Source organism: Diadema setosum, chromosome 11 (genome assembly GCF_964275005.1).
Source record: "Diadema setosum chromosome 11, eeDiaSeto1, whole genome shotgun sequence".
Lineage (NCBI taxonomy): Eukaryota > Metazoa > Echinodermata > Echinoidea > Diadematoida > Diadematidae > Diadema > Diadema setosum.
In genome coordinates this window covers 33962035-33980675 of record NC_092695.1, presented here as the reverse complement: position 1 = coordinate 33980675, position 18641 = coordinate 33962035, and the positions used below count along the sequence as shown (strand labels likewise).

The 18641-nt window shown below is 39.2% G+C and overlaps 1 protein-coding gene across 1 annotated transcript in view; it reads right to left on the bottom strand.

Annotated features, from left to right (window-relative positions):
* Positions 1 to 3004: 3004 nt before the first annotated feature.
* Positions 3005 to 18641, bottom strand: part of LOC140235129 (cholecystokinin receptor type A-like) — a 29154-nt gene continuing 13517 nt past the window's right edge. Inside the window, exons 3-6 of the mRNA XM_072315168.1 lie at positions 10772 to 10889; positions 9275 to 9591; positions 8602 to 8832; positions 3005 to 3094 (exon numbers count right to left, since the gene is read on the bottom strand). Coding sequence (XP_072171269.1) covers positions 3005 to 3094; positions 8602 to 8832; positions 9275 to 9591; positions 10772 to 10889 — 756 coding nt within the window. The remainder of the gene's footprint in view (positions 3095 to 8601; positions 8833 to 9274; positions 9592 to 10771; positions 10890 to 18641) is intronic.

The following is an 18641-nucleotide window of genomic DNA, read 5'->3' as shown; positions in this document are numbered from 1 at the left end:
AATACATGGTAAAGACGCATTATATCAAGCAAGTCGCGAGGAAGAAGCATGGAAGAGTGTAAAAATAAGGACGCTGGTTTACAAAAACCGTACAAGAAACAGCACTTGAAATGCAAATCTGATGAAAGATGGCTTATGAGTAAAATCAAATGTAATGCACTCATTAATCTTCCTCTATATGGATACTTTCGCCGCTGTTGACGTGTTTGGTTATTTTTAGATTGTCTTTAACACGTGAGGTGCTATGCAAGAACTGAGCATAACATAATTATAAGTTGAGGAAAGAGGAACTAACTGTGTAAAGCAAACTGAAAGAAAACATTGTTTCAAACCTCGCAAAAAAAAAATGCTAATCATAGGCATGTTAGAGGAGATTGTGAAGAGGAACACGCAATAAACTCTAATTAATATGGAGGAGCCGGCACACCAGCACGATACATTACCGGGGAGAGAGACCCCTTATTGTCTGCCTGAATGTACCATCATGTACCTTGAAATGATACGTTCCCACAAGTGAATAATGTCCTGTCCATAATACACAGTGAGGGTCCGGCCTATATTACTTACCACCGACTCAATCATGTATGGTAAGGGAAGAAGCGCTTATGGCTTTCTTCTCTTCTCTTCATCTTCATGTTAGCATCGATACTCGACAAAATGCCATTGTATTGGCGGGTAAACTTTCCCGTTGTCATACAACAATGCATCATTATACTAACTGATCGATAGTGTCAATTTACAGCTTCATACCAGACGCGGAATAAACAATGCCGGGCGTGGAAAAGAAACAAAGGTCTTGTTAACCCTTTATATGCTTTGAGTGCCTATTGGCACAGACAACCCCATAGCATTGTACACATTGTCCAAAGTCCCCGGCACTGCAAGGTTTAACGTCTTCCGTGATCCACGGGGAGTCAAACATAAAATGGTCTGAGTGACATTCAGATAGCGCGTCTTACAGTGTGAATTATCTATCTAAGGAGCACGGCTTTTTCGAATTTAATATCCCCGAAATATTCAATAAGTGCTTTGCTGATAGTATTGACCGGGGCAAAACACGCATTCATTTTGAAGAGTTGAATGATATTTTCATCAAGATTTCATTATTCTAACAAAAGGTTGGGCTTTTCCAGTCAGCTTAACATCATCTCCAGCATTGGTACGTGGACTGCAAGGCCTTTGTGTTCGTATATTGCTACAAACATGCTTCTTTATGATCATATCGTTTCAGTCGCAAAATGATGAACACCACTTTTGGTACAAACAGTATGAATACACGGGATTTCAGTCACTACCTATGAATGACGTGATCGATGGAAATCAACAGTGGAACCGAGATAACCCTGATAAGACTTACGCGATGGGAAAAGTTTTCTCCTACATTACTCCTCAATCGATTACTGCAGATTGTTCTTTGCGATATTTCCTCGTTGAATGTCATTGTTAAAACGACTACAAATAATATGACGTTGTATCATGGGTAAGGAAATTAGTGAACAATATTAGAATTAAAAATCTTACGCATACTATTCTTACAATAATATCTGTATTCCATAATGAATGGAAATTGTCAGATTATGATAGTTTGTGGTGTCTGTCAATTCAAACCAAATTTGAATCGATAGCCCACAATTTCAGCTCACATGACATCTTTGACGCACGCACACGCAAGCTCACACGCCAAAAAATAATGCAATAAAAGACAAACTAGAAAAACGCATACACACACTCGCGCGCGCGTCTCCAAAACACACACCAACACACGTTAAATCATACCCACGCACCTGTTAACAACTACCAATACACCAGTAATTAACGCATTAACAATGGTATTTTCAGCATTAAATTCATGACAATTAGAACATCTCACGGCAATACATGTTAGATGACCAAAGGAATGAAGAAAGCTCTTAAAATTCCCACCTTACCTCGGAGCATAAATACATTATGTGAGAGGTAGACAATATTGAACATAACCCGGATGTTCCAAATGAAAAACGTTACTGAAAACCTATGGATATTCGTTTCTTACTGACTTTCCTAATACATGTATGTTACTATACGCGTGTAAATATACGAAAGAAAGGGAAAAAGGGGGAAAGATACCGAACGGGAAGTAATGATTATTATATTTTTATCCTCTATAGTGATTGTTTGAAAGAGCAGTACGTGATTATAATAATGTTATGTATTTGCAACTATTCTAGAATGTTGGCATGTTTAACACGCCATGACACAGTAGTTGGAAAATGGCGTTGCTTTTAAAGATGACATTTCCCAAACAGTGCGCTATTTGAGAAGGTTAATGATGTCACAGCTTTACTTGTGACAAACAATCAACTCCCTCAAAATATGAGTATTCAGCGGCCATACGAGTGCTCGAATAACTGCCATGGGCAACTCTTGCGGTGTTACGGCTTCTATGTTTTACAATTTCCGATCCCTGGCTCAGTGGCCGGTGGTGGTTGGATATCGATAGAGCGTATAAGACTACTTGTAAGGTAGGCAGTCTTGTAGTCTTACAAGACTACTTGTAAGTTAGGGGGGGGGGGGGAGTAAGCCGTTTTTCTTTACTCCCTACTTTTGTTCAAAATTTTTATCCAAAATATAAATACTTTGCCAAATTTTTAGTTTCTGATCAAAACATGGAAGGTAAAGTATATCTGTAAGATTATAATTGATCAGTTATAATTGTAATCAGTTCTGGGACAAGGTTCGTCGATGTTAACGACGACTATACACAAATCAGCTTCCAACATTTATGCAACTGGATGTTAAAGGGAAATGTGATCAGTTGGATGATTTCTATGAGAATTCATCTTGGGACATTTTACAGAGAATAAATCTACTTCAGATGTATAATATCCATTAATTGTTTCATTACCATCAATGATTTTTCAAGTGTCTTTTTTGTATTGATAATGCATCAATTTAGTTCGCCCTGTATTAGGTTCACACGGTATCCCAATAGCTAACTAATCAATGTTAAACCAACGAGAAAACGTTATACTGCCCTCACAAGGTTACACGTGGCCAATTTGTTTAGGTGCTGGGAGTGAACGATTAGGCGTAAAGCGGATCTGCCCGTCCATCTCTGGTTAAGTGTATGGTTACGGAAAGCAATATTTACCCGAGATACGTCCTATGCTTTGTGAAAGGCAGACCGTTTTATTGCTGTGTTGACGATGCGTAGTCTCAATTTAAATCCATATTAGGTTAGTTAATGTTCGAAAGAAACGAAATTACCTAATAACTGGGAGCGTTGAACGGAAAATTAGATGAAAAAAAAAATCAAGGGAAAGGGCGAAACTATAGATAAGTTTGTTAACCTCACACAATCACATCGTTAGCTTGATTACAACAACCCTGAGCAGACTTTTTATATTATTAATATTATCATCATCATTTTTCTTCTTCTTCGGGGTTTGGAAAAATCTAACGCCAAGACTAGCTAGATGTAAAAGAATGATATGCACGTTTACCCTTCAGCTACGAGAGTAATTCTATTTCATGATTATGAATATTATCAACAACACTAAGCGTTGCAACGAAATGACGCAAACACATTATTCCGCTTCGGATGGTTCAATGCTTCAATGCTTTCATTGATTTGAAAGATATCATTAACAACCTGAGGGAACGACCAAAAACGAATTTATAAAATGAATGCATAACTTTCGCGTTGGTTGTGCAAATTCGGTTTGTTTTGCAAGAAAATAGAAGAAAATGCCAATTTGAAAAAAAAAAGGAAATCATCGTTATATTTTCTAGGCACGAAACCTATGAGCGTGTCATAGTTTTTTTTTTATTTTTTGACAAGTCTAGAGTCGAGCTGATTTCTAATGCAATGGACTTCAACTACAACAAACGAAAAATTCCTCAGAAAGGAGCACAAGCGAATGGGCAAATCAGAATCACAGCGTGCGTGGTCTCTTAAAAAGTACAAAAAAGCTCACAAACAAACAAGAAGATGAATATTACCTCAACAACATTCTCAAGCGTTCGGACGTTCCCATGCATTCAACAGGATCATAAAAGAGTCTCTTTGTACAGGGATAATACATCATTATTTTTGTCACAGTGATAGATTTCTCTGTATAATGATACAAAATGTACAAAGCATGCATTGCATTCGTCCTTCCTTCATCTCTGTCCTCACAGCCTCTTTCTCGCTACACAGAATCTACTAAGACTTCGAGGAGAACAGCAGACGACGTGTTGCAAGCACACTTGGATGATAGCGCGCGAAAACCAAACCTACAAACAAAACCAATCCTGCTGCCTGCTGTTGCTTGCTGGACATTTACCTACTGAAGGCCAGACCGCGAAACAAATATAAGCAGTGATAACATTAAAAAAAAGAAGGAGAAGAAAAAGGTCGGTTCTCGTTCCCTCAAGTCGCGCTAAGTCAGGATGATGAACAAAGTAGTTACGCTATTAAAGCAGCTTTCGAATGAACGGTCTGTCAGTTTTCAGTTTTGTCCGGGTTACAAGGATTCGTGATCATTGCAATCAAATGATGACAAATTGTCGGCAATTTAAGAAAAGAATCCCATCTCCTTATGTTTCTAGGTTGAATGATCGAAATCGGAGGAGTGTGACAGTTTGAAAATACTGCCTAAACGTTTCCACTCTACTCTGCCCCCTAAACTCTACCCGTCAAGGATTTTACGCCAAAAATGACTGTCCTTTTGAGTCCTTGTCTTCACGTGCATGTGAGCGCTGGCCTTCTCAATAACCGCGTTGACCAAACAAGTGTAAGTAGATCTATCAGAAGGGTACGACACGAAGGTCAAATAATAAGCTGCAGTTATCACTGTACCAGTCAAAATGTCTGCAATCACACTGAAATGTCATCTAATCTCAAACTGTCCAAGGTTAGTCGTCTTTCCTGGAAATTACACCATGTGTCATGGTCATGTGTGGAGCCTTTATAAAGCGAGACAAATCTAGGGCAAAATGTCGACAGTAAGTAAAACAAGTATAAGTAAACTTGCTTCTTGTCACGCATTGCAGTTGCATGTCACGGTCACATCAAATATAGATGAAGAATTTTGGTCATTCCAGGATCTTCCAGCCTTGTCAGTGTCGCAACGTTTAAGTCAAACATAGGTAATTACCTAAGCGTAGTTGGTCATCTTAGTTCAATCAGGGAGGTGGGAGAAAGATTACAATTTACAGACGTACGTGGATCTTACACTCATATTAATAACAAAGGTTGTTCCTGACAAAACAGAAACCAACGCATGCGAACTATTTGTCCATTTGACTGAAAGTCATGTCGAGGAAACAGATAAGATAACTATAGGTTTTGACCGTACCTCCGTAAGTAAAAGAAGAAAAAAAAAGTCAGTAAATATTGATACTTCAAACAACCCGTCCAAGGTTGTCGGTCAAGTGCATAATGTCGCGACGTGTTACAAATGATGCTTCGTCGGTTAGATTGTTCGCTGTGTAAATGTGCTCGATAGTCGTCGTGAACAGCTCCCTAAGTTTCTTTAGTCGGCATTAATTCGCTTTGAAAGTCGTATCAACCAATATCCTATTCGCTTGTCAGAGACAGACAAACAAACAGACAGACAAAGATAGAGAGAGAGAAGAGGAAAAGGAATGGTCTGGCAGTTGGTTCGTTACGAGTCACCAAATGTAGAAATCTAGATTAGAAAACGCGATTATTGATGTTTATCTGGTAACAACCCGGTCGTGACATTGTAGTGATTGTTAAACGCGTGTATTGGTCGGTTCCGTCATTCACGAGTCAAAGTTGTCAACTGATTCGTGAGTCATCTTAACACGTCATCACCAATTTGAATTTTAGTTAACAATACTACGGAGGGTGACGTGTAAAGAGAACAATAGTCACTGGTTAGTCAGGAGTGTGGTGTCACCGCAATATCTACGTTACCGTTAGTCTACACATTAAAGTTACGTTCAGACGGTGATCCTTAACCTCCAGGATAAGTTAACTTCGAGGATAAACTCTGTGGGGCGCCAATATGTTGCACGGTCGATTTCGTGACGGATTTTGTAACGAAATCGACCGTGCGATACTTGGCGCCCAACAGAGTTCATCCTCGAAGTTAGCTTATCCTCGAGGTTAAGGATCACCGTCTGAACGTAACTAATGGTTGTCGGTACACGTTCCAGTCGTCAGCAAGGCCCCAAAATGCAGCACACAATGTATTTCATTTATATCCATCTTTATAAGTTCCTGAAATGAAGTCTGAGAAGACACAAATCAGGACAGTTACCATACGGGAGTGTGCGAAGGGAATCTTTCCAGCAATAGAATTGAAGCTCGCAAGTCAACGATTTTAAATTTTGAAATATTCGTCACCTCTTGGTGTTTGTAGTTTATGCAGTTTTTTTTTTAAAGGACATTTTCTGCCCTGATTCCTACAGTTGAAATTTCAATAACATCAGTTGACTCATTTTCTGTTTACGTGTGTCTTCACAAAGGCCATGAAACCCAACATAAATTGTCTGTTCAGATTTTTTTTTTCGTTTAACTATGTTCTTTCTGCTGTGTTTTGTATTTCATTTTTACCCCCAGATATGCCAAAAAACGTATGAATGTGGTTTTTTTTTTTTCTCTCTCAATTTGCTTAAGCCGAAGATGTCATGTTAGTATCATTGTCTCTGTTACGCCATACGATTGTCATATCTAAATTCGGGGGAGGCAAAAAGCGGGGAGGAAGGGAGGGGGGGGGGGGGTAAACTTCCAAGCTGTCACCGCATCAGTTATCATAAGGTACTCAGTGTCTCAGTATGTCTTTGTCAGTTCGAACATGGCTCGAGTTACGTCAGTCCAATATCAGTTCTCCAGATCTTCGCGCTTTCCACGACTCCCTTACAGATTGTCTTACATTCATTTCGTTAGTCTGTTTGCATGAACTTAATTTTATCCCCCTTCCGCGCCGTGCTAGGTAAATGCCATCAATCCAGGATCTCAGTTGCACTAATGGAAATGTGCGCTCACAGCACAATTCTGGGCATGCAAATCCTAACGCATAATGTTATAAGTGCCCACCAGCATTGTCATGTAGGTCTGGATTGCGTCACATGATTCCTACAACATCATCTAGCAACGATCGAGCGCTTAGCGTCGTGCAAATCTGCCGATTAGGTCAAATATCAATCTATTTCTATGTTCTTCATCTTTTTTTTCAATATTATATCATTCTGTCGGTCCCGTTCTTTTTTTTTAATATAAAATACATGTATTTCTCTACGGATATTAGAAAAAAAGAAACTATGCCTTCTAAAGCATGAATACAAACGCACAAAAACACGAGAAATTGCAATTTTCTTGACAAAACTTACAGAGAGGAGAAACTAATCACAGTTAGTCTAAGTCAGTCTCAATCAAGCGTCTTTGCAATCACAATAAATTTCAGTTGTTGTCCAGTGTACTGATGCATGTTTAATACTAAAAGTATAGGTAATGTCATTTTCGTCTTCTAAGTACTCTTTCTTTGGCTTCCAATTGATCGTTTTGGCTGGTCAGTAATGGCGGAAAACCTGATCATTAGAGGTCATCTTGGAGGACAGTAAACACTGCACTTCTTTCGAATCAGTCCGTAATTATTGATGAGAACAGGATCACGAGACACAGGTCGTCATGTCAACGAAAGGGGTCTGTCACGTGCGTTTCAACACTACAAGAAAACAAATGAAAGTCCAAGAAAAGAAAAGTGTCGTGTTTCCGCTTATTATTGCCTTTGTTCACATGAATGTTACAATTTCAAGAAAGAAGGTAATGTGAAAACGTGCAAGCTTATGATGGACAGAGTGCGTCGAGGGATATTCATTTAGCAGTCATCTGTTGTGGTCATTTTGACAGTTCAAGGTAAGCAGATATAAAGTGGCGAAGGAGGTCGGTGGTGAGTAGGGTAGCGAGTAGGCGATTGAAGTGAGGTCAGGTATCAGCTTGCTTATAAGTAGTCACCATCCTGTCCTTTCTAATTGTTATTTTTCACCTTTCAACATGTTCCCCCATTTCAAACTCTCCGGCTTTTGTCCGCACAGGATTGACAAGACACAATTCAAGAGACAAGGAGAGCACCTGCAGAAGTCGAACATCTATTAACCCCTTCCTTACTGAATTCCGAAATCCCCATACACTTAATACACAAGCCACCAGGTTCCCGTATGGAACGGGTTAAATGATGGGGCCGCTACAGCTCCACGATAAGATTTTAGCAAAGATCAAACGAACTCGTCAGACCTGCATTTGTCACGGTCATTACGTCATTCGATTGCCCTCGGGGGGTCTATTGGTCCCAGTCTCGAGCACGCCATGCCATTCGGAGGTCACGCGCTGGAAGAGCACACCGCAGAATGGTGCACGACTTGCAACAGTTCAACGGTTTTCAGCAAACCTTTGCAACTATTTTCTTCTCGTACGAGCACGTTATTCGATATCATTGGACCTCACAATAGTTGAGGCATGTGTGGCATTGCACCTCCATACTAAGGATGTTCCTATACCCCGAGGGGGAAAGGTTCGATCCATTGGACCCAAATGCGCTTGCAACACTTCATCGAACAACTAGAGTGATAGGAATCGCAGTTATGTCACACTGAGGAATCGGAGGATACGTTCGTGTAGTTCGTCGAGTTGGGTCGTTGCACCGTCTGGCGTCGTACGCTGGTCTGGCTGGCCTCATAGCAGTGCGCCGCCGTGTTCGTGTCGGATCGTTGGCTCTTGCCACAAAGGCAGCAGCAGCCAAATGCCTCGAGGAAACCCTGACGGAACTTCTTGTTCATGAAGCAGTAGACAATTGGGTTGATGCAGGCCGAGATGTAGGTCAGAAGGCGAATCATTGTGATCTGTGTAAGGACGAAGAATGGTATAGGGTAGACATTAATGAACCATTAGCCTCCATGATTTTCTCTGCGGAAGTTACAGGGGAGGGTGTCCATGGGACATTCAATCATGTAGGTACACACCATAAGTTATGAACAGAGAGTGCTCTCGCATGATAGAGAATCCATTTTATTTTGATACTTTGTAGCCATTGGGGTCAGATAGCTGAATGTTGAGCGACTGATGTACCATGTAATTGAAATCAAAAAGATCGCTAAATGTCAGAACTGCGCCATGCAACAGGGTTACTGGTACTCTGCGGTTTTACAACACTCTCTAAACAAGCAAAGGCCTTACACAATGTTTGATTTGGGCATAAAGAGCTTACTTTCCCCGGATAACATGACCCCACCGGCCAATACATAAATAGACCTGGCAAGGTCGGCGAAGTTGACCTCGACGCACCTGTAGAGCGTCGACGCTCTTGTATGCCCCTTCTTCATCGAACGTCACCCAGACGTTCATGCACCAAATCGGCGCCCAGCAGACAAAGAAGAGAAGAACGAGAACGAGTAACATCTTGACCACGCGCTTCTTGGCCGTGTTCGACGCCGTACTCCTCGGGGTAGCGTGGCCAGTCTCTTGCTTCTTGTTTCCAGTTCCTGCCCCGCCTCCTCCCCGGGACTTTCGCAAGAAGCTCTCCGTGGCACTGCTGTCATCAATCGATGACTTTCGACATCGTTTGCTCATATCATTCAGCGGAGTTCCGTTCTCTTCTTTCTCTGCAAGTCAAAAAAAAAAAAAAAAAACCAAACAAAAACAAATAATATTGCGGGCTAGATTAGGAGTAGAAAAGTAAATGCCAGAATTCGTGTTGGTCCTTTCTTATCAGAGCGAACAAGAATATAAAAATGGTGTCAATTATGATTGACACCACTGAATAGCCCGACTGAAGCGCACCGAGTGGAGATGATTGCTTTTACTAAGGAACTTACGTTAGACATGACATAATTATATTTCAACTACTACTACTTCTACTACTACTACTGATAATGAAAATAACAATAGTAATAATAATGCCGACAATAATAATGATACTTATCACATCAATGATGATAATGACCGTGATAATGATGTTAACTATAAAAAGTAAAGTGGCAATGGTAACAACGATGATGGTGATGAATATGTTACTATATACTTATAATGATAACAACAATAGCATTTATATGATTTTTTAGGTGGTAATCTATTGAAGGATAACTGACGACGTAAGAGCCGGAAATTCACTTTCTGCTAAAAAACAAACAAACAAACAATGTGAAGATAATGTGCGAACATTATGCCATTATCATGACGTATTCATTCTTTTAGATGTGTGCCTAACAAAATTTGATGAAAGTCGGAAAAAGATAAATGTATGGTAGGCTACGCACGTCTCTGCTGTCGCCCTTCAACAGGTTGCGGTATATTGCCATAATTATTTGTACCAATATCTGACCATCATACAATAAATGCGATCGAATGGCCGGCAGTCCTAACTCGATATTATATCTCCACTGTGTCGATAAAATGGGCAGGAGAGAGGGAGAGAGACAAAAAAGTGTCGAATCTAAAGAAATGACGACCGAGAGGTTTTGCCCGGTCGACCAGCTCTTCTCTATCGATTGGTAATCAAAACGAGCGGGAGCCCCCGGGACGTGCTCGGAAAGAAAAACCAAGAAAGAGGGACGGTGAGAAGGAAAGAAGAAAAAAGGCGAAAAAGAAAAGAAGATGACGTTGGGGAGTATATACGTATATAAAAGAAAAATCTAGCGCTAAGAGGACCTCGTCTACCTACAAGTATACGTAAGTGTGCGTGTGTGTATGTATGTACAGTGTGTGTGTTTGTGCGCATATGTAAGAGTGTGTGGTGGGTCTGATGTGTGTATATGTGTATTAAGAATTAGAGAATCTGTTTACCTCTTTTTGTGTTCCGCTTCTCGTAGTAGATACCTCGCCAGAGTTCCCGAATAATCAGTCCGTATGCAATGCACATGACGACCAGCGGAAGGAACATCAAAGCCATAAAGATGCACGTCTAGAGAGTGAAAACACACACAAAAAAAACCCCCACAAAAGTTAGAAATGAAATAAATTACACTATCCACTACTGCAGCATTCGATGTTCAGTGTACAGCATGATTTTTATAGACTAGATTCCTTCCTACGAAGGCGATCGATGAAATGATTTGTCCTCGGTGTCCCGTGGGAGGTATTCCAGAGTGCCTAGTTTTGCAAGTATACCAGAAAGTGAGGCAAGATTTCTAAGGGCATTGCCGGATTTAGTTTTTAATGTGATTCCCGTTACGTCCAAAGCTGTGGCGCCCACTTAGAGTGCATACTTTACTCGTATTTGGGAGATATATAAGCTGCTTATATCCTGCTTATATCGATAGTAACATTGCTCACCTGAAATGAGGAAATAGACAGGTATTTTGTTTTGAGTGGTGTTCATTTTCCCTGTTGATCCTATCGGTAATTTGAGCTAAGTGTAATACACCCTTTTCATCTTCATGGGTGATAAAATGAGAAATAAACAAGGCTTTTACTGCAGCCACAGTTTTCAAAGTTGCATCCTCCATCCGTAGAGCTTTGTGGAGGGTATTTGATTTACGAGCTAAAAAAGGGCTCTTGGCAGCCTGAAGATAACGAAAGAAGATTCGATTTATGGTATGAAAGTGACCAATAATTTGGCGCTTTTGTGTTGAATGCAGTCTCTGTTCGGCAGAAAGATGAGTCACTGGGACAGTATGAAGTGATGGAACGAAATAATGCCACCAGTGCAAAGTTCTAAATAAGAAGCAATTCGACTTGAAAGTTGATACTTGCTCTTCTTTCGGTGGTTATGTTTTTCTTGAAAAAAAAAAATAATGCCGGGGTAATGTAAAGGGATTCTGATCTTTGACATTGGCACTAATGACAAGTTTATCGTTAATATCGTTCTCTTTCACAGTGGTATATTTTTGCATGAATGATCACACAACACGCGCATATCAGAACTTATTCTAATGTTACATTAATGTTGACTTCGGGGAAATTTTCCAGATAGAATACAGGGGAACAAAATCTCCCGTCACATTGCTGCTAAATACACGCATCAAAATCCTGTCGATTTTGTCTTCATTTCATTTCATTTCATTATCATTTCCAACAAAAGTATAAAGCACGATATGACATCTGCATATTCAAGCAAAATCAATGCAACTCTTTTTTTACAATAGAACAAAACACAATTTAAGGAAATGCATATGCAAACTGTAACTGAATCGTATCAACATTTGATCGAGGAAAGTTGTCGGAAATGGAGGGAACTGTTAATGTAGTCCCCTCATGAGCAGTCTCACTTCACATAGGTTAAAAAAGGTTCTTCCGTCATCTATTCATCACGACAATTGAGTCATGAACAGCGGGTGACATGCATGTCGGTTAGAATCCAGGGTTCCATTTACGACAAAATGTCAAGCGGGTCGCCCCCTTAAACTGTTCAAACCCACGTGTCCCGGAAACCGTTTTTTTTTTCTCATGACATCAACATCCTCCCTTTCCCTGCCAGCGCAGAAACAAACATTTGCTCACCATCCCCATCCCGAGTCGTGCGGATGAGGCAGACTGGAGAAGGTATAAAGGAGACAGATGGAGAAAGGGAGAGAGAGAGAGAGAGAGAGAGAGAGAAGAGGAGGAAGGCTGTGCCTCGTATACGGAAGTTAATTAGCATGCCACGGAATCGAGGTGCATTGTGCTTTCCGTGTTAATGTCGTTACGAAGTGAACCCCATCAGACAAGTCAGAATGCTTCGCGGAATACCTGACACCCGCCCGTCCATCTGCTGCCTCTCAAAGGCCGGCAGGGGGCACTGTCTGTCTCGTCAGCCCTATTCCAAATGTCAGTCAAGTTTACGGTTCCGCAAAAGGACTCGCCATTTCCGACAACACTGTCCAGAGCTGCCGCTCACGTCAGGTGGTTTTTAAACCAGAGCGTATCAGTGAGAACAGTTGTTTCTCACGATTGTACAAACTTTTGCGATCGTTGTTTTGTGTGATTGTGTGTGTATGTGTGTGTGTGTGTGTGCGTGTTTGTGTGTTTGTTTTGTTTCTTTCTGTTTTTGTTTTGTTTTTTGTTTTTGTGGGTTTTTCAGATTTTGGCAGAACACGAATTATGCGATAGTCTTCATCCAATGTTGATCAAAATATGCTATGTATGATCGCAATCATTTGGCAATTAAAATGTTGCAGAAATTCCTGACATACACGTTTCTATGAGTAACTTTTGAAAACGTCTCACGTCTGCAATTACTTAAATACTCTAACACTGACACGACAAGTTTCACGCTCCTGTACGTCATCTGCTGAATACTGGTCTAGAGATGGAAAAAAAAAAACACCAAAAACATTTTTCTCCAAGAATACTGTCCTTGCCATACGCTCGTCTTTACATGGCTGTTAGGGGATCCGAATTTCCGTGTTTGTCCTTGCCCGGTGCAGCAGTGTTTTGCTGTCAAGCAAACTTTTTTTTCTTCGAACTGAAACCAAAATGGCAGGCGCAAAGCAGCAAGTAAAATAGTATCGATTGTTCAGGTGTGTCATGTCATATAAAATGTCTGCTAGAATCAGCTGGAATACAGGCAGTTTCAAAAGTCACTCGAAGTAAAACAGGATGACATGTAAAGACATGCCTTCTGACACGAGAATAAAGATGTCACACAAATATTGCCGCCGTGGTAGACAAATATAAGTGGGATTCGAGCCAAGCTTTGCCATTTCAGAAAGGGGGCAATCTTTTCCCGTTTTTTCTTCCGAATTACAAAATACCGATAGAGAAGTATACTCGCTGTTTGATAATCAAACGAATGTTCATACAGTGTCAGCTCATATGAAGAACTCGATATATCGAGACGCTCGTCGATGTGAAAGGTCAAAAACGTGCCTGATTGGGGCCAGACAGGAGACGCTCTTTGCTCTGTTTCATGTGATTATCTTTGTTTCAGAGGAGTAATAATACTGATAGCGGCAGACTTGTCATCCATCTTCGATTCCGTTTCTTATCCATCCTCGTCTATGACAAAAAAAAAAGAAGAATATCAGTGTGTTCAACAGAAATTGGGTAATCGACTGTTCAGTGGTTCAGTGGGCCTTTTGTTATTTATTTACTGACTATTGACATTTCAAGAGAGGCTGCCTCCGAAAATGGTGCACTTTTCAGAGTTACTTTTTTTTTTCATCTGAAGTTGAGCTTTCATCATAGTTTATTGGCGACGGATATCTGAGGAAATGCCTTGAGTGTCGCAATGCGCTGCAAGTTTCAGCATTGGAGAGAGCTGTTACATCGAATTAAACAATAAAAGCAGTAAGTGCGTATAAACGTAGATATCCAGTTTTCCAAACAGCTTTTGTCGATACAAGGAAATTGTCTTAACAAGCGCTCGTCATTGTATACTGTAGCCTCATCGATGAATGTGGGGGCGAACAGATTAAGGTGGAGATGGAATGACATATCGCTCTGATTGATTTCGGGTCTCGTCGTGCCGCCCAGTAAATGGCAAATCCGGGACAGAATTTCTCTCTTAATATCCTGTGTTGTTTCTTCTTCTTCTTTTTTGTCTCTTTCTAACGTATTTCATTCTTTGTGCTTCTTTTTGTTTCTGTTGATTCTGTAACGTGTCAGAAACCTTTTTAGAAACACGAGATTTTCACAGGAAGGAGCTTGTGACAACTTGAAGCTTGACTTCTTCATAGTTTGTGTTATGATATTTTTTGATTTGATTTGATTTGATTTGATTTATTCACAAAATGCATATACATACATTATTCACAAATATGCACATAGTTTGTACATGAAACATATTACACATTTTGTCTGGATCGTCATAAGCTATGAAAAGCTTGACTGGGACGCCCAGTATGGATAACGTACACATATTATGTACATAAACATCATTAAAAAAAAAATGTATTATGCGCGTTCAATTTGTTCATAGATAGGAAGATGAAAGAAAGAGAGAATAGGAAAGAAAAGTGAGAGGAAAAGATGAGGAGAGGGATACTCTACATCATGGTAGTTAAAAGTATACAAGATTGACAATTCTGGTAACAATTAACATAGAAAGACTCGCTGCTATTATGTACGTAGTGTACGTATGACAAAATAAACCTGTGAACCTGGGGTAAGACAGCAGGCAAGAACCATGCAGTTAGTATTGTTTAAACATATTTGCAAAGAAGGGTATTCTTTACTAGTCTTCTAAAAGTATGCTTTGATTGGCACCGTCGTACTTCTTGAGAAAGAGAATTCCAGATGTCAGGACCGGCATGTCGTATGGATCGATGGGCAAGGGCAGTTTTTGGATTTTCTAGGTGCACGTTTGTCGAGGTTCTGGTTGAATAACTATGAAAAGCCGAATTAAAACGAAACATGTTTAACAGGTTGGTGGGAAGTTCTTGCGAATGGAATCTATACATAAAGACAGCACTTTGGAGATAATGAATGTCGTAAATGGAAAGTGTCCGCAATTGAAAAAACAATGGGTTTGCATGAGACCTGTAATCCGAGTTCGTGCAAATACGAACAGCTTTTTTCTGAAGGAGAAACAGTGAGTTGAGTTTAGTCTTCTGACAAGCCCAAACGATATTGCAGTAAGAAATATAAGGCAGGATAATGGAATTATAAATGGTGAACAACGTAGAGCTTGATATGTATGGTCTGAGTTTGTACAATATTCCAACCCCGCGTGCTACAGAAGTCACAACATTGGCAATATGCAGATTCCAGTTCAACTTGTCATCTATAGTAATGCCTAAAAACTTCGTACTTTCTTTCTGTTCAATTTTCATGTCATCTATAATAATATCAAAATGAATGCCACAGTTTAGAGATCGTTGACTTTTGAACTTTATATAATTTGTCTTTTCTACGTTTAATGATAACTTATTGCTTCTGAACCATTCGGAGACTTTGGGTAATTCTGTATTCATAGTGTCAATAAGACGCTCAAGATTATGATCAGAAAGAAATACATTGGTATCATCTGCAAATAGAATGAAATGAAGTAAAGAGGATGAATTACAGATATCATTGATGTATATAAGAAATAACAAAGGCCCCAGGATTGAACCTTGGGGAACCCCACATTTTACTGGTAATACATCAGAGTGAAAGTTATTATAGATGGTATATTGTTTTCGGTCACAAAGATAGTTCTTGAACCACATCAGAGGAGTTCCTCGTATACCATAAACATTCATCTTTTCTAACAATATACTATGATCAATGGTATCAAAAGCTTTACTAAGGTCCATAAATACTCCAAGTACATGTTCTTTCTTAGACAATGAAATGGAAATCTTATCACAGAGTTCAATAAGAGCTATGTCTGTTGAGTTGTGTTTCCTAAAACCATATTGACAAGACGTGAGTAAGTTATTTTGTATCAGAAAACCGTAGAGTCTGTTATAAACAATTCTTTCAAGAACCTTTGACAAGCTAGAGAGAATAGATATAGGACGGTAATTGCTTATAAAGGAAGCATCTTCTTTCTTGTGAATGGGTATAACTTTGGCAAGTTTCATTTTACTTGGGATAACACCAGTACTTAATGATAAGTTGACAATATGAGTAAGTGGAGTAACAACATTCAAAACTACTTTCTTTAAAAGATTATTACTTATATCATCATGACTCACTGAATCACTACATTTGAGCGAATTAACAACTTGAATGATTTCATTATGTGTTGCTGGAACAAAAAATATAGAAAACTCACATGGGGTTTCCAAATAATACCTAAAATCTACCTTTGTGCTTGGCACCTTTGAAGCTTGATTAGGTCCAATGTTTACAAAATATGAATTAAAAACATTTGCTATGTCTATTGATTTATGATATGCATGATCTCCATGTCTGAAACTATTTTGGGTTGTTGATTCTTTTGAACGACCAAGTACATCATTTATAATTTTCCATGTACCTGAAATGTTACCATTTACCTTCTCAAATTTAGAAGCGAAATATGATTTCTTAGACAAACGAATAACAGATGTTAATTTATTCCGATAAGCCTTATATCTGTTTATATTACTCACCGTGGGATTTCTAATACTCATTTTATAATACATATTCCTCTTTCTTATTGACTTCAATATTCCTTCAGTTATCCAAGGCTTAATTCTACGTTTACGTTTACATTGCCTTTTAACTATGGGTATATTTTTGTCTAAATAATACTGAAAACATGTCATAAAAACATTAAAAGCTTCATCAACATTTTCTTCCATCAATACACTGTCCCAACGTTCATAGCTGAGATCAATATTCAAATCTGCTATTTTCTCAGAGGTAAATTTACGAGTCAATTGGGTTTCTATAGTGTTGGCTTTGCTTTGCTGCTTCATCTCTGAAAAGACTGTAAATATAGGAAGGTGGTCTGATATATCAGAGTAGAGAATACCTGACGAGGAGGAAGTGCAGCGCACGTTGGTAAATATATTATCAAGAAGAGTAGATGTTTGTTGTGTAATTCTAGTCGGATTATCTATAAGTGGTTCAAAAGAATTGGAATATAAATTGTTAACTAATTGAATAGATACTCGATCATTTGATAATAAATCAATATTAAAATCACCAACAACGTGAACATTTTTATTCTCTCTACAAACACATGATAATATCGAGTCAAAATCTTGCAGAAAGTTATCATTATTACTTATAGGAGGTTTATAAACTACTCCAATAATACAATTTCTACTGCTTACACATTCAACCTCAATAAATAAAGACTCTGCATTACCCTGGGAAAAATAAATATCAGATCTTAGCTTAAATGACAGGGAATTGTGAACATATAATAAAACACCACCTCCTTTACCATGCTTTCTATCGTTACGGAGAAGTTTATAATCACTGATATCAAATAATGGAGGTGAGTGTTTATGAAGCCACGTTTCAGTAATGGCAATAATTGAAAAAGAGTGTGATAAGGTGGTAAGTAACATATTCAACATTTCAAAGTTTTTTGAAAGACTACGTATGTTCAAATGTAATATACTGAAATTACAATTATTTCTGAAACACTTAGAAAATTCATTAGGTAAATAGTATTTACAGGTGTTTGCATGGTTAGCACCTTCGTTTAGATTGTCATCCATAGCCATTTGTGTTCATATACAAGGTAGGCAAGTACATATAAGCAGCGAGTCTATGGAGTACGAAAGGGTGAATTGTGTCATGGTACATTGTTTTAGGTAAGTGATGTAGAGTAAATAAGATAGAAAAAAAAAAAAAACCCGTACAAATTACTGGTAACTTAAAACCGACTACGAACTAAATAAAGTAGTCAGTTGTATGACAGAGGTTGATTACAAGGCAAGATAAACATCGACTCTCCGTGGATTGATTAGAACAGAGACAAATGAATTCCACTGGATTTCACAATAGTGGTATACACAGTTATGTACTACAAGCAGGCGAGAGGATTTGATGATAGTGATGCAAGAGGAGAATGAGGAGAGAGAGGGAGGGAGAGAGAGAGAAAGGAGCAAGGCATTTATAGGCAGTTTCAAATAATTGACATAAATCGCAGAACTGTCATGATAATCGGTCATCGTTATCTACTTGTACATACATTTCAATGCTCTTTAGTTTGATGACTGGAAGGCGTAGGGGACTCCAGTACGGCTTCGCCATTTACCTGCGAAGAAGCGGAGCTTAACGTTGTTCCTGTACAGATCCTGCACAGCTTTGGACCACTTCCTCTTCTCGATGAGATCGTCCAGTGTCAGATCGTCCGTCATGTAGTACG